Source organism: Lathamus discolor, chromosome 1, assembly GCF_037157495.1.
Source record: "Lathamus discolor isolate bLatDis1 chromosome 1, bLatDis1.hap1, whole genome shotgun sequence".
Taxonomy (NCBI): Eukaryota; Metazoa; Chordata; class Aves; order Psittaciformes; family Psittacidae; genus Lathamus; species Lathamus discolor.
The window spans coordinates 121,173,540-121,189,873 of record NC_088884.1 but is presented as its reverse complement, the minus strand read 5'-3'; the positions used below and the strand labels follow the sequence as shown (position 1 = coordinate 121,189,873).

General features: G+C 36.1%; 1 protein-coding gene across 4 annotated transcripts in view; it reads right to left on the bottom strand.

The window, feature by feature from the left end:
* The window catches only part of GRIA2 (glutamate ionotropic receptor AMPA type subunit 2), a 94,247-nt gene that overhangs the window by 4,627 nt on the left and 73,286 nt on the right, over positions 1-16,334 (bottom strand). For all 4 annotated transcript variants that reach the window (XM_065693395.1, XM_065693406.1, XM_065693412.1 and 1 more), the window contains one exon: positions 12,338-12,536. In XM_065693395.1, the coding sequence (XP_065549467.1) occupies positions 12,338-12,536 (199 nt within the window). The remainder of the gene's footprint in view (positions 1-12,337; positions 12,537-16,334) is intronic.

Genomic DNA, 16,334 nt, shown 5'->3' with positions numbered 1-16,334 from the left:
GAAATTCCCACTCAAGACGATCTTTTTTGCAGCTCTCTGCAGCTGTGCGTTATGCAAATAAGAGGTGAGCTGAAACGTGCTAGTAGCACTAGAAAACTTCAGATTGCTCCACAGAGGAAACTAGCATTGCTGTGAAACCTGAAGGGAACATTAACAGTGAGGCATCTGTTTCAAGGCTGTTCTTACTTGTACTACTCCACATGCCTCACCACCTCAACTCAGCAGGTCAGGGTTTTCTTTCAGAAAGACTATAACCTGAAGTACGTTTCTTTTGCCTTAACCAGTTGGTAGTTATAACTATAATTGGCAGTTTTAACTACCAACTGATTGCTATTTTTCAACCTGGAAAAAAAGAGGAAAATAAAGTCTGCCACCTAGATGTCATCAAAAAAGGAAGCAGTGTTATCAAAGAAAAAGCTGGCAGAATGGGACATATGACACATCAGGATCAGTAACAATCACAAGTCGGAAAGAGTATATGAAACTGCATTTCTTATATTGTCACATACTGTACAGTCTCAATGGAAAAAATAAGAAAGCATAGGTTTGTCTCATCTCCCCCATGTATGCTGAGTAGAAAACTTAGACGTGCTAGCATTTCACATTCTGCATTGTCTGACCAAAATATCTGTAGTAGTGTTGTGTCAACAACCAGTGTAGTTGACAAACAAACCTGAATAAATTTCTTAAAAAGACAAATCATTCTATGAAGTACACAACTAACTACTGCAAATTAATACCATGTTGCATGTATCTCAGCTATTACTACATTTCTACTTTGCTGTAGAAAACCAAGACCATTTGGTTTTGTAGCCATTTTAGTTCTCTGTGATACTACTATAATATGCGCAAGTATACCAAATCTGTACTATGATAAAAAGTATCAGAAGCACTTATCTATTTCTTATATCTTGCACACTTCAAAACTACAATTTTGCTATAAATATAACATCTATAGTTATACTATTTCAAAAAACAGATGAATGAAGTATGAAAGCATCAGTAATGCCCCCACTATCTCCCAAAGCTTCACAGCTCTTACAGTACAGCATTACAACTTTCCCAGACCTACCTTTATTTTCCTGCCCAGAAATGTAGTCTAGGAAGATTCTGAGGTTCAGATTTCTCCATGGTCTCTGTATATCTAGTAGTAGTAACAGTTCTGGAAGCACTAAGACCACTGAACGTTTTCTAACAAACACCTAAATATTCCAGCTACTACCAGAATCTACATCGTCATTGGTACAGCTGTCTTCTTGAAAGTTCCCTTGCAGATCAGTTGTTGCATATTCTGCTCTGTTGATCTATACATACCCAAGATACCCATTAAGATCCAGAGTTGGGCATACTACTTAACATCACCAGAAGGACTGAGAAAAATAACCGTATGGTGAAGGCACAGTGGGTTTTTCAGATTCCTGTTACATCTGCTACATTGTGTATGCACTATTCTTATTTCATCCAAGATCCTAAAAAATATGATCCTAAAACCTAGGGTAATCCTGAAAAACTGGCATACTGTATCACCTTTGAAAAGCTCTTCACAAATTAAACTATCACTGTGAACTATAAACTATCAGCAAAAACCCAATACTACACTTTTCTCTGCCTGATACGCAGGTATATGCAGGTTTTGCCTCTAACACACAGCAAACGGCATTCCATGCCTGAAACATTTCCATCTGCAGATCCAAGTCAGTCTGGCTGCTTAATGTCCAAAAGACTCAATCAACTTCGCCACAGCACATAAAGTCTAAATCCTAAATGCGCAGCTTTCTATCATCTGTTCCCCGAGTCCTGCTGCTGTTGTTCACTTCCCTGGAAGCAGACATACCAGCTGTGCAGGATGCTCAATCTTGTCCTTTCTTACTACACTCGGGCTTGGACTCAAAATCCCCAGCCTCATATGAAGGAGCTCAGTCTTCACTGAATTCTCATTCTCTAAACTTGCTCTCTCATTAAACCCAGATGCTCCATGCTACTTCCACAGTAAGTCAACATTCACTTGGTATCTTATGTCCAACTTGCTATGAGGGATTTACCACTACAAACTAAGCATGGGACATCAAGGTTAAAACAGTGTTATAAAAATTATTACAGTGCTACTCCATTAATTACCATAGGTTTGCTTTCTAAAGGGGAAAACTTAAAAGTTGGTGTAGAGCTGTCTTGCATTGTTCAGTTCAACCAAAAGCAGTGTCATGGTTTAAGCCCAGCCAGCAACTCAGCCACACAGCCGCTCACTCACTCCCCCCTCCCCTTCCTCCTCCTGCTCCCGGAGGGATGTGGAGGAGAGTCAAAATAATGTAACTCCCATGGGTTGAGATAAGAACAGTCCAGTAACTAAGGTATAACACAAACCACTACTGCTACCACCAATAATAAGAATAGTAAGGGCAATAACAAGGGAAGAGAATACAACTGCTCACCACGCACCGACTGATACCCAGCCTGACCTGAGCAGTGATCTAGCCCTTCTGGGTAACTGCCTCCAGTTTATATAGTGGGCATGACGTGCTGTGGTATGGAATACCTCTTTGGTTAGTTTGGGTCAGGTGTCCTGCAACTTCATTAGAAGGTACTTTGATCCCACGCTGTAGAAGGTAAGAAGCTATGCTGCCATTTAAATCTTACTTTATTCTTGTACAAACACTCAAATACTAAATAAATAAGCCTTCTTTATTCCAGTTAGGCAACTGTCATGAACAGGGTCACAAACTGACTTAACTGCCTTTTCTTACTCCACTGTCTCCTGGTTTATTGAAAGGAGCTTTTACAGATTTTGATACTTGATACTCTGTATCAAGTAACAGAGGTCTGGCAAAATCTCTACTGCTTTTGTTCATTCAACCTTAAAAAATAAAAAATAGAAGAAAAAAGAAGTAACAGCTGGACAGGAAAAGGCACAAAGAACTCTTACAAGGAACTTTTTCCCAAATGGGCAAGTGTTAAGAAGGAACTTCCCACTAGATGGCTCACAGACTCCTTGCTGTATAAATGCAGGTAGGAATACCTGACCCAACAACCATGGAAATAAAAATCCGTCATGAAAACCACTAGAAAACAGCACTCACAATTAGGCATGACTTAGTCCTCTGCAGCCATTAAAATTGGAATTCATACAGCTCAGACTCTTGATCCCTACCTAGTCCTTGACCTTGTCTAGACTCATAAAGTAAGAGCAATGAGCCATTACCTACGGGATACATGCGACTTCTAAGGCTTCTGTTTATACTGCCACACAACATATTTGGTAATAGGTTGTTTTCAGAAGTGGGTCGTTTTATTTCCTTCAGTATTTTGTTTTCAGAACTTGTCTTTTATTTGGAAGGTACAGCTTAAGGATGTAGAAAAGGGAAGTGTTAAGATACCTTCATCTAGGATATTATACACACACTCACTCACAAAGCCAATATTATCCGTTCATAAAAACAAGTATGTATACTTATCCTAATTCAAATACATTGCGAAAAATAATTACAGCCAATTAAATCTGGACAGTGCTATATCTGACCATGTATTTTATTCCTATGCAATCACCTTCATTTCCCTAAACTACATTCATGCAGTCATCAACAATAGCAGACTAAACCATGTGGACGTAGAATTCTTGTGAATGCAGGATGCCCAGCATTCAAGTTGGGCTTTCACATTTCTTTCCTACCTCCTCATTCTTTGAAAGCACCAAACCCCTAGAGGGATAGCAGTACTCCATAAAAATCACCACGACTTGCTATCAGCTATCCAAACAACGGAGCCATTGTAGTTTGCTTGTATTATTTGAACACAAGAATGTAAGAATATGGAAATAACCTGCACTACTCTTAATTACTGTGGCTGATTGCTACTGCAAGGTGACACTCCAATGTATACATGAATTGTTAAAAGCTATTTAAAACTTTGGTATTACTATCAACAGCAACATAATGGTACAAGACCCTAATGCTCACAATGAGCAGTTTTTCCTCCCATTCTCTATCATTTATTTACTAGGAAAATCAAGCAACTGATACAAAAATGCCCTAGGAGCTAACACTTTTTTTTTCTAGTACCATGTCACCACTGCCATTTTGACTATGAAAATTGTTATTACTACAAAGTACACATCCCATTTAAATGTAAAAGACTACCTTCATTAAGAAGCTCATTAGGAAATTAAATTATGCAAAGCCTTATCAAATTAATTAACTGTATTTTGTGGGTCATCAGATAACTTCTCCATTTTGTCATTTAAAGACCTATTATTCTTAAAATTGGGGTGCTGTAATTAGCATGTCTGACAGAAATAGCTCCTCGGACTACTAACTTGAATACTCCATCATTCTATTAGATGATGATCTTGTACTGCAGGAGCAGAACTTTAATTCTCAAATATGGTTTCTGTAACCATTTTGTTGACCTTCCATAATTAATAAAAGATCAGGAACTGGTATTGTCACCAGTAGCTAGAAAGTGTAACAACAAATGAATTTTGCCAATTCACACAGTACAGCAATTATTGATACATCCAAAAATGCAGAAAAGGACAAAACTGTTTTTTCAGCCTCTTTATTAGCTCAAGGTTAAGTACTTTAAAACACTTAACCTTGTTTCTACCGGGTGAACACTCAAGCTGAATGAAAGTTCAAACAGATGGAAGATCTAAATTTTGTAATATATTGATAATTTTACTAACTACTGGTAAAACCTAGTTATATGTTCTTAAGATTTAGTTTTATGGCTTTCCAGTTTTCATTAGTTGAGCTGCTTCAAATATCTTTAATATATTTGGTCTTCTAATAAAAACTGTAAAACATTCTACCATAAGAATCTATTTCTCAAAAGCCTACTTAAAATCCTCCAAGCATGTGTAAGATAAGGACCTTATGTCATCATCATATTCTTCATGTGAATTGAAGAGTTAAATTTTCAAGAAGAGATGTTAGTGTTAAAAGTTTCACAACCATTTAACTCCTGTTAAGATATTTGCTGAAGTAACTCCTTCTCTGAGACTTAATTTCAAGAGAATCATAATTCTTCCCCGTCATTCAGCATATTCCTAAAAAGCAGACTGTTTCAATCTCATTTCTTCAAAAAAACTCATAAATGTCACACAAACTAATTTCCACAATTATGACCTAAATCCATTTGTTCTTTTTGAGGTCCTAGTCACAAGGAAAATCTGCTGTCCACTCCTCGAGCTAACTTTATTGTAATAAATCTATTGATAGAGGAACAGCTACATGTCATGTTGCATTACTTACTATTACAGCTTTGCCACATCACTATAGTACACAAATGTGGATTTTTAAGAATGATTTTGATTTTGTCAGGGAAAACCTGGTAACATAAAGGAAACAGTATGCCATACAAACTAAACTGAGAAAATCAGCAACAGGTTTTCAAACCTCTTGAGTAAAAAAATACGAGTAAACAAAAGTGTATCTGTTGTGTGATGGGATGAAATGCAGAGAACAAAGACACCTACACATAAAAACAAAGGCCACCTACAAGTAAGACCATAATCTAAATGTATACTTTTAGCTTGTTTTTTTTTTTTTCTGAGATTAATGTAAAAGAAAATAGAAATGAGGGTACAGCAATAGAAATGATCAAAACAAGATGGATGCAAACCAAAAAGAACTTTTTGCACTCATTCTGTGGAAGGAGGAATAAACTACATCTCAGAACACAAAAGCACTTTCTCAAGCAATTACAGAATTGTAGTGAACTGCAGGTGCTACTCCTGGCATCCAGAACCATAAACATACTGACTTAACAAGAATGGAAAAGCAGTCAAAGTGACTACTGCTTGTTTGGTCTACAGCATGCACAGCTTCAGATGTAATATTTTAGTGAAAAAATGAAATCCCTAGGAACTTTTCCTAGGAAAGGAAATTGAGGTATCAAAACACATCAAGTCAGACAAAGGAAAATTATTTGTTATATATGGGAAGAAGAATATTCTGAGCACTAGAATTGTCAAAATTAAATGAAAACTTCCAGTTCAAAAGCATGGTCTAGCACTCTGGGACCAATAAGAAAATCTGCAATAAAATTGAAGACTTTCAGTTTATAAAAATTAGGACAAATGCAAATCTCACTATTATCAAAATGATTGACAGAAAACAGTGTGATACAATTGGGAGAAAGTTATTTCCAGAGAAGACAGAGAAATATTAATGCCTTTTTACAAAGGACTGCAGAGATCTCAGACGGCATACAATGTACATCTCTGTCCAACCACATTCAGGGACAATTAATTCAAACTATGACACACACACACAGAGAAGAGCTATGAGATGACTGGGGACCAAAATGCCTTGCTTGGAAATCACAAATAAACACAGTTTTGTTGACAGAGATGAAAGCTCAGAAAAACAACCCCATACTAGATTTGTATTAATGCATTTGGAACATAAATGCTGAGATGAAAAAAGAAGTACATAATAAATATACATGCACTGTAACAATTGAGGATAAACTAGTTACAAATACATTTCAACTGGAAAACGAAAGCATGTTTCTAACCATAACAAGTGTGGTATTATGGAATAATCTGCCCCCAGGAGTAGTACAAACGGAACTTATATGCATTCATACTTATTTTAGTGTGTTATCAATTTATAAAACAAATTACATAGCACTGGAGAATCTTCAAACTATACTGCTGCAAATTAATTTCAGCCCAGCCAAAATTACCTACTGCAGAGCATACTTTGATTAGAACATCTAAGAAACCTTGAGGAAAGCTTGAAAGAGAGTATCAGGGGTATGTTTCTTCTATCAGACACAATTTTCTCCGTACAAACAAGGAAAAAAAATCTATTAGAAAGGAATACATTTTATTCTTAATAAATATTATGCAAATACTAATTTTAAATGAATCTTTCTAAGTAATATATCTAACAAGGTTTCTGAGGCACCACAGTGTTTTGGTCACTGGGCTCACTGAGCTGCCTGCAAAAGACATTAGGATCTTGGGTAATAGGGAGAGAGAAGAAAATGAAACCTGGAAAATAACAAAAGGGAATGCTTTGAGGGAAAAAGGAGTATTGATTGCTGCATTCTTTCTTTTAAGAGTACTTTCACAATAGCCCAAATCAATTCTTTTATGTCTTGCCCTGATACAAGGATCTCAAAAAACCTCACCAATAAAACACTGAAAATGAATCACTTGAACCCTCTAGACTACAAAAGAATACAGCCGTACTTTCACCAATATGTTACTGGATGCAAAGGGCAGTCTTTCCATTATCTCAGCACTCAGATCTACCTCTCCTCAGTATTTCAGCTACATACCTTTCTTTTTTTCCTGTCAAATTGAAAAAGCCAAACCCATACTCTCTAATCCTATCTCTTCTGCAGATTCATGAAATGACAGCCCTATAGCCACTGCCTCTTAAGGTACCATGTCGAGCCTGTGGCAAAAGTCACCAAACATTTCATAACTAAGTCTTTTGTCTCCTTCGCCTCTCAAAGGTTTCTGTGGAGCTAGTCAAAATTTAACCTCTGGAAACATGGGTTCTACAGTTCTTCTACATCTCAAACTTCAAAAATTGAGGCTGAAGTCTGAATCAAAATGCTTTACCTCAATTATATTTTAAAAAAGTCAAGAGTCTTTCTTTTCTGCTCACTGGTTTTAGAGATTTCCTGTGAGGTTTTCTTAGGAGCTCAAATATCTTGATGAGCATAAAACAGATTGAGGTTCGTAGACTGCTATGTGATTTCTCTCTTGTAATTTCTTGTAATACAATACCTTTATAAGTTAAAAACACATTTCAAAGTGCTTATACATCTAGGACTACATACTGGACCACTTTGAAGATCCTCAGAAAAAGACAGTAATACTAATCTTCAGGCTAAACCTTCTTCGCCTCCCAACAAACAATACTTTTGTAGGAGAAAAAACTCCAGAGGTCCGGTCAGCTCTTACGTTTAATGCTGGCTATTCACTATGGAAGAGAATTCCTCTCTTTACAAGACAGCAAGGATTACTACCTTTCCAGCATTTTTCCCATGCCCAACTTCTCATTCTGTAACTCCTGCCTCTTAAACAAGAATAAGCAACTCTTTCAAAGTCTTTTCAGTGAAAGCTAAAAAATACTTCTTTGTTATGAAGCAGTTCTGCTTGCTTTTACTTTGGCAGAGGATTTACTCTTAAAGGCCACCAAAACAGAATGAAACAGATTGATATGTTCCTGTCATGCTGTTGGCTCAAAAACACATGTCTAAAGAGATTTTAAATAAAAAACAATGTAGACAGAATGTAAGTTAGTCTAATTACTGCTCTACATGTCATTTTTTCTTTTTCAGATGCCTTCTTACCTTACACATGGGACCAGTTGCAATCCATCTTTTAAAGCAGAAAAAAGGAAGCATGATTGATTTCATTTGTCAATCAGGTTTGTACGTATTTTTGATGAACAGAGCCAGGCATACAGCAAACACAATAGAACTGTAGAAGTAATCAGCTTTTGTTGTCTTTGTATCACATTGATAGTAACTTTAAGTGTGTCTTCAAAGCATGTGGAAAGCAAGGAAATGTTCCAGTGAATGTTAAGCTTACTTACACTGGTATACTTTGTTTTTTTCTTCCAGTGCTGTAGCCCATGAAAGTAAGCATGGCAACTTCAGGAGTTAACACATACAGACAATGGTTTAAAATTAATCTCTGCAGTGTAGGTGAGCAGTAGTCCGTCTTCTTGGGCTAGTAACAATTTTTTTTTTCCCTTCAAAGTTCAAGTATGTGTCTTGGCTAATGCATACATCAACTGGATTTCCAACAGCAGCTGAGAAATCATTGAAGGTAAAAATACTGTGTGACTGTGGATAGTGTTAATAGTACATACTGGAGTGATGAAATTCCACCATCCCACCATTTACTACTCCATCAAGTAGTATCTGTGATCTGACAATTATACAGGTGATGTGCCTGTACAAAATCAACTGAAATGACTCCTGGATCTTCCAGTCCTATTGACATCCTGACCATTAAAATCCACTAGTGATTTCAGAAAAGTGATACACTTCTAGAAAACCACAGCCACACACATTTTCTTCAATGCTATGCCCATTATTTCAGGCTGTAAACCCAAGAAAAAAAAAAGAGCAACAGGAACGCATTATATATATGTGTGTGTATATATATATTTGTTTAGGCTTTCAGTTGGACTAAGAACACTAAAAGCACCAAAACCACTAAGAACATTAAGACAGAGGCACTACTAAGTATCAGAAGTGCTAAGTATACCCAACTCAGTGGAACAGAACTCTGAAGACTTGGATCGTACTCACAGTTCTACTATTAGCAACTTTGAGATCTCCTGAGGAAAAGTACTACATAGTCTGGTATTCACAAATATATAATCAAGACACCAGATGGTTTTGCCATTAAAGAAGAAATGTGTATCTATAACATTATTACTAAGAAGTAATAATTTCCTGCTGATGATTACTGTTCAGTAAAGCTCCAATTACCTTTTTCTTTTTTTTTTTTCCCCTCCTTTTTACAACTACTGTTAAATCCATTATTTCTACACCGGTATTTTCTATGCAGGCATGTAGGACTCACCAAGCTTCTGCTTTTCACCTTAAAGTAGTACTAGGAACACTAGAGTACAATGCCTTTTTATCTCTTTTTTCTCAGTTATGTTTCTTGATTCAGTGCCAACTGATGCTCTGCTCACTGTTGGCAGGAGTACCTCCTACTAGCCCGTACTACCTTTAAAGCTAAGGAGTCCGTACTCAAAAATGAATTGCAAAGGCAATACATACTTTGTCACACGTGCCAAGGCCGTTATCTCCAAGTCAAGCAACATGGACTAGCTTGTATGCCTACTGTCATACTGTCTGTAGGGTGTGTGGTGAGCCACTATCTTTCCTCTTTCCTTTTCCTGGATTTTTCTAACCTCTGTCTGGATTCCTCTACTCACCATGGTAGCCACCGGAGTCATCCGCAGCCACTGCAGACATGAACTGGTATGTACCTATGGTAGGTGGCTGAAAGCCTAGAATCTGATAACAAAACACAGAACACACTAATAGGATGTTCATGACACACCCAAGCTAATGTAACATCTCAATGAGTTCTTGTCATTTAAACAGTCACAGAAGCTGAACAAAGACTTGAACCTCTTCTTTTCAATCAACACTGCATACATATATTCAGCTATTCAGGGTAGGATTTTCCAGCTAACTTTCACCATCTAGCTTATTGTTGAGAATTCCTTCTTGGAAAATGACCTTTTTCACTTATGTAAAATACTATCAGAAAACATGTTTTAGTAACAAAGAAAATTCAGTCTACTGGTTTCATCCCCAGGATTGTTTTCAACCCCAGTATAAAAAGATCCCTAAATTTTGTGCCATCCCAGGAATTAGGGGTCTACTGGTGAAGATTTACATCCAATATACATTCCACCAATAGAAAACAATCTTGCAAATAATGTCACTTCTTGAAGAGAAAACAGACTAACTGAAGTAAAAAATAACCACCAAGACAAAATCCCAAATGTTTCTTTTAATTCATGACGGTGACAAAGCCAGTCCATTTCAGCTTGCTGCTAGAAAAATACTCAGGTTTTCTTCAGGTCATATAAAAACCACACATTCACTCCCATCCGGTCACCATACGGAAATGCTTTAGGTGAAATTTTAGCCTCCTTAGTGCTAGAAAATGCTTTCACAGAGCAGAGAGTTTCATCCTTAAAACTTAAGTTTCAGGTCTCCTAGAAAGAAATTCTGACAGCTGTTACTTCTTGAAAAAACAAACAAAAAAAAAGATTTTTAGCAAATAGTAGATACAGCCATCAGGCAAAGAAACTGCATTATATGCAATACACCACTTTGTGATAGTAATTGCTAAGAAGAAATTTCCAAAGATGATTATAGCCTTGTTCGTGCAGAGTAAAAACTAACTTAACAAAAGGTAAAGAATACGCTCTCACAAAGCTTCCACCTGATTTTTACACAAATTATTAATGCTTAGGTAACCACCAGAAACACTAGTTTGGCAAAAGTGTAATTAGAAAGACGTATGTATGTTCTAGGAGCACAAAACCTACATACTGATAGATACATGCAATTACAAGCATTTTTTGTTTTAAAAGAAAACTTAAAAATCTCTATAGAGAAACTATTCAAAAGAACTGACCTACTGGTCTTTCACATTCAGTCCCCAGTATAATCATGATCTAAAAGTTTTATGCTCACAAAACCAGAAACACATGCTTGTGTGCTTCTAAACACTCCTACCATAAACCTGATCTCATTTTTATTAACTCATACACCTGATGCTAGTTTTGGTTTAACCAATAGGAAAGCCATCAGCAGCTGGATCAGTCATCAGAATCAGAAGATAATGGTTTTCTACAGTTGAAATAAGTATGGTTCCTATTTAGTATGTTACCAGTTAAGTATGCATTACAGGATCCCATGAAACAATGGTCTATTAGAAACATAATCTAGCAGTTACTACTATACAGTACCTAACAGCTATTTGTAAGAACTTATTTCATTTTCATGGCAGGCTATGTTTGAAATGTAAACTATTTTAAAATACGTCTTTTTAAACCCAGCACTATCATAATCCATTGAAAAACATAAAAGCAACAGGTATTTTGTATTTGTAGTACTTCAGATCAATTTCCATTTTATAGGTAGCATATGGAGCACACAGACTAGGCCAAATCATCACGGTATTCTACCCAGCAGCCTTAGTGTCTCACCCATTTGCTGGATGGGTTTCAGCATGTTAGCTGGCTGGTGTCTTAAGGGCAGCCTGAGACTCACACACTGGAAGAGATGAGACTGGAAGTCTCATGCATGTTTAAAACTGAAATACACAGAGGTGGAATGTGAAGACTGCTAGGCTTCCAAGGCATTACTGTAACACAAATACAATAGTGTTTTCAAAGGCATGGTTTTACTAAAGCAGCCAACAGGGTTGTATCCTATTCCCATCTGCAAGCTCGAAAAATCATGTGAAATACTTATCAAAACATGACTGTGCACTTTCTTATGTCCCTATTCACTATGCGACTACCTAAAATATAGCACAGCTATTAAATAGATGAATAACATCAACTGCCTTCTCTGAACAAACCTTGTTTTTTACTTCACAGTGAAATATTTTTTAGGTAATTCCTTGCACTCACTTTTGCTTTGAATATTTATAATATGGCCCTTTACTTACATACAGATAATAAAATGTAACAATAATGAAAAAACAGAAACACTTATAATTGTGAGTTAGGATGCACATACCACATTTCTATAGCAACCTAAGGAAAACACATTTACATGAATAATTACCTATTTAAAACAAAACAGAAATCTAAAAAGTAGAAATTCTTACCCTAAAAAACTCTTTAGTGGAGCCAGAATCTAATGTTCCATAAGCAATTTCTGTTTGCTTGGAAAGATCCTCTGCACTTTCAATAGGAGACACCATCCTCTCAACCGTCAGGAAGGCAGCTAAGTTAGCCGTGTAGGATGAGATTATGATGAGGGTAAAGAACCACCACACACCTCCAACAATGCGCCCAGACAGGGATCTAATAACAAGTATGAAATGGATTTGTAAAGTGAAATGAAAATCCTTAAAAGGAACATGTTATCAGTTTTATGCAAATGATGCATTACACTAAAAGGAAGCATTTCAGACTATCTTGTAGCGCAGTTCTGCATACTAATCAGATGGGAAATCATACTCGACTACATTTCCTGGACCTTGCTGAAATCAGGACTCCAGAGTTTAGGGAGAATTTAGTGATCCAGTTCTTCAAAGTTCTGAACACCCTGTAAGGAAACTGCTCCCATGATAATGTGCTGTATTTAACACATAAGCTTGTTGTTCCCACTTAAGTGAATTTGCGTGACATTATGAAGAGAATCAAACGAGTGGAACAGTGCTTTCAGATACACCAATATGCACTTAATTTTTAAATGCGTTTAGCTTGCTTAAGGTATTAGTGCTTTTCCTAAGACATTCAGACAAAGACTGATTTCCACAAAACAACAGCTGCTGTGGACAATCTACACTGAGAAACAAATAGCATTATTTGCAATAAAAACTGTCTTGAGGAAGATCCATAAACTAAAAAGTGCACAAAACTTTTGAAAGATACAAGCGTTTTACAAACCGAGGACTAGACATGAAACAAGCAGTGATAATACAGAAAAATGGTGGAGAAAGTATATTTTTAACTACTAATAATCTGAAGTTTTTAACAGCAGCAGGTGGGCACATATGGATCTTTGTTTTGCATCTCCTGCTCAAGAAGAGAGAAGAAAAGAGAACTCAAGAAAATTTATAATATAAAACAGTACAGAAATTTAACCAGAGAAATTCAACGATTTTCAATACTAGAAAACTAATAGAAAAGAAATACTGATATTGCATTATTGTCATACCTGACATTCTTTTAAATGATCCTTTAAACTTTGAAATTACTTACTACTTTGTTTCCAAACAAGACATTATAGGAAGGAGTACATAATCTTTGAAGATGTGCTTAATTATTTGGCAGAAATGTGCATGTAGTTGAAAGTCTAGTACTAAGGCGTTGCAGTAGCTTAGGTATGTCTTGATGTGTCTCCTCTATCTATTAAGTAAACAGATTATAAATCACTCACCCAGCCTACTGTATTGTGAATTTAACTTCAAACTAATTAATTCTGACATAGAATATATAGATAGATATAACTACATATATATATCTATACATTTAAACACAATAGCTATGTGAAGCTGAGTTATTAAATTGGGAACAGAAATAAATAGAACCGATTCTAGACAAATTATTTTTACTAACAGCTATTGTATAAAACCTCTGTCATAATTCAGACATTAGAAGATTTATTCCACGTCACATCAGACTCACTAATTCACTCTACCACATGAAAATCGAGTCAGACAAGGTCCAGAATAGGTTACTAAAATGGACCATAGAAAAGAAATTATTTCAACTCCTTCTAAACTGAGATGCATTCTGAAAATACGCTTTGTTATCTTTGAGAAAATATTATACATTTTGACATGGAGGCAATTTGAGCATAAAGTAATTCTGCAATTAAAAGATTGAATTCCATGATAAATCCGTATTTGCAAGGTAAAATCTCTGAAAATGTGCATGTCATAACTGCCAATCTTATGGCACTTTCTGTTGTACTGATGACATACTGATACTGACCTTTTAAAGCCCATTATCTGCCAGCAACAAAGTTGCCACTGACTTTGTAAGAAAAGAATAAACTCGATGCCAATACAGACATTATGCTCCCACATGACATTTTGCAAGCAAAATTTTGGCATTTGTATACCAAATTTTCCCAGAAGGTCTGTGTTCCAGTTAACTGAATAATTTCTTTTTTTTAATGTACATTTCTAAATTTCTGAAGATTGATAATTATATGCTAGTATGAACCCACACTTTACAAGCACCTCATTCATTAGATCATTAAATACTAGGTAACAATTTCTGTGCACAGTGTGCACAATAACCTAAATTTGTGCACAGCATCATGTACTTCAAAAGGTTTTATATGGCAGTACTGAGAGTACACACACATCTCAAAAAGATGTGGAAAACTTTGCTGTAAGTTATTATCATATAATCATATATTATTTTATTCTAGGCTATTGTTTCTCTGCTACCCATGATGGCAACATGGGGATTGCAGACCAGTTTCGAGGTGGTCCAGTCTTATCCAGAACCACCTTTTATTTCAGTCAGTAAGCCCCAGCTCTAGCCTTGTCTACTCTAAAATTCTTACAGTGATTGTAATTTTTATTAGAAAAATAGTAGAAATCGTGCAAAATTTAACTTTATAAAGATAATTTGCTGATGTCTGAAGATACTCCGATTCATTTGCCAGGAGTTCAAGTTCCATGATGATAGTTTTGTTCTTGCAGCAAAACTAACTGAGATGTTTTCAGTCCTTTTCTATTTTTATAATAAACAGATAATACACACAACTAACCAATTTCCTCAAAAATATGTTTGTAATGAAGTGCTGTTAAACACTTCACTGAAACTAAATGCTGAATCTCCAAAATTATTCGAGTTTCATGCACGTTTTATGATGAACATTTACAATCGTTATTCTTAGATCACCCTTCAAAAGTTATCAAACTGTGCACAACAACTGTGATGCTCTAATAGCCACTAAAGTAACCATAATAAAAAAAAGATGATTATTCTACTATGGCCTTGATGCAATCAAAATAATTTTGTAGCTAATAGGGGACTTTGCAGACAACTAAACCTGTGATGTATGTAATTGATACAAAAAACCCACAGGACTGAAATTAAAACAGATTCTCATGACCTCAAACAATTTGCTCTCTTCACTGTCTCATTTCCTGTATACAATTCTTACTGCGTTATCTGCCAAATCTATCACATGCTGCATCATAAAGGCTGGCATACCTATCTGTGATACGCCAGCCTTTACACAGAATTGCTGAAGTTCTCACACAATAAATGCTCTGCTATTTCTGCAGTAGAATAACTTGAAAACCTCCTGTTGCCTTTTGGGATGCATGACTTACAGCTAAGAAATTCTCCCTTGGTGTGATTTTTTTTGTTCACTGACCACTAGACTTACTAGAAATTGTCCTGTTTCCTGTCTTACTTTAGGATGTTTAGAAGGAAGTTATATTGCTTAATATAATTAAGTAGGCCTTCTGCTTTGATATCCTTAAACCCGGTTGCCCTATTTCACTTGTTGCTATAATTCCTTCAAGCGGCAAGTAGTTATTTACCTACCTACTTACCACTTTGCTGAATTAAGGCTAGAACCACTTGCACACAGGGGAAATAGAATATTTAATGAGCTGCAAAGGAATTAACTTAAGTGCCTTGCAGTTGTCCCTAATAAAGTAGGTGAAAATCCATGAGGAATTAAGCATTTATAAACTGGACCTTCAAATTCATTACAGTGATTTCCTCTGTGACTTTTCTAGAACTAGGTCATGGAAAAACAGCAGTGTTTTGCAACTATTCATATGAAATTAGAACCATCACATGACTTATTTCAGTTCAAGGCTCTCCTGAAGAAAAACTGTGGTTATGTAGTGAGTTTTAGAGGGAAAGTGCTGCCTGTGTAGTTTGTGACTAGTATGTTACCCTTTTTCCCATTACAGTTGTTGTGAACCATATGCACTGTCAACTGTAAAATGGGAATATGCAGCAAAAACACGGTACCCCTCCAAGAAGGCATGGAATGACTTGAACCTCATGCATTTTACAGTCTCTGCATGGTGCATATAGCTTCCCTTGGCAAATGTACGATCGACATTAAGACAATATCGATCAAATACATCACATCCTATGTCACAGACCACTGCT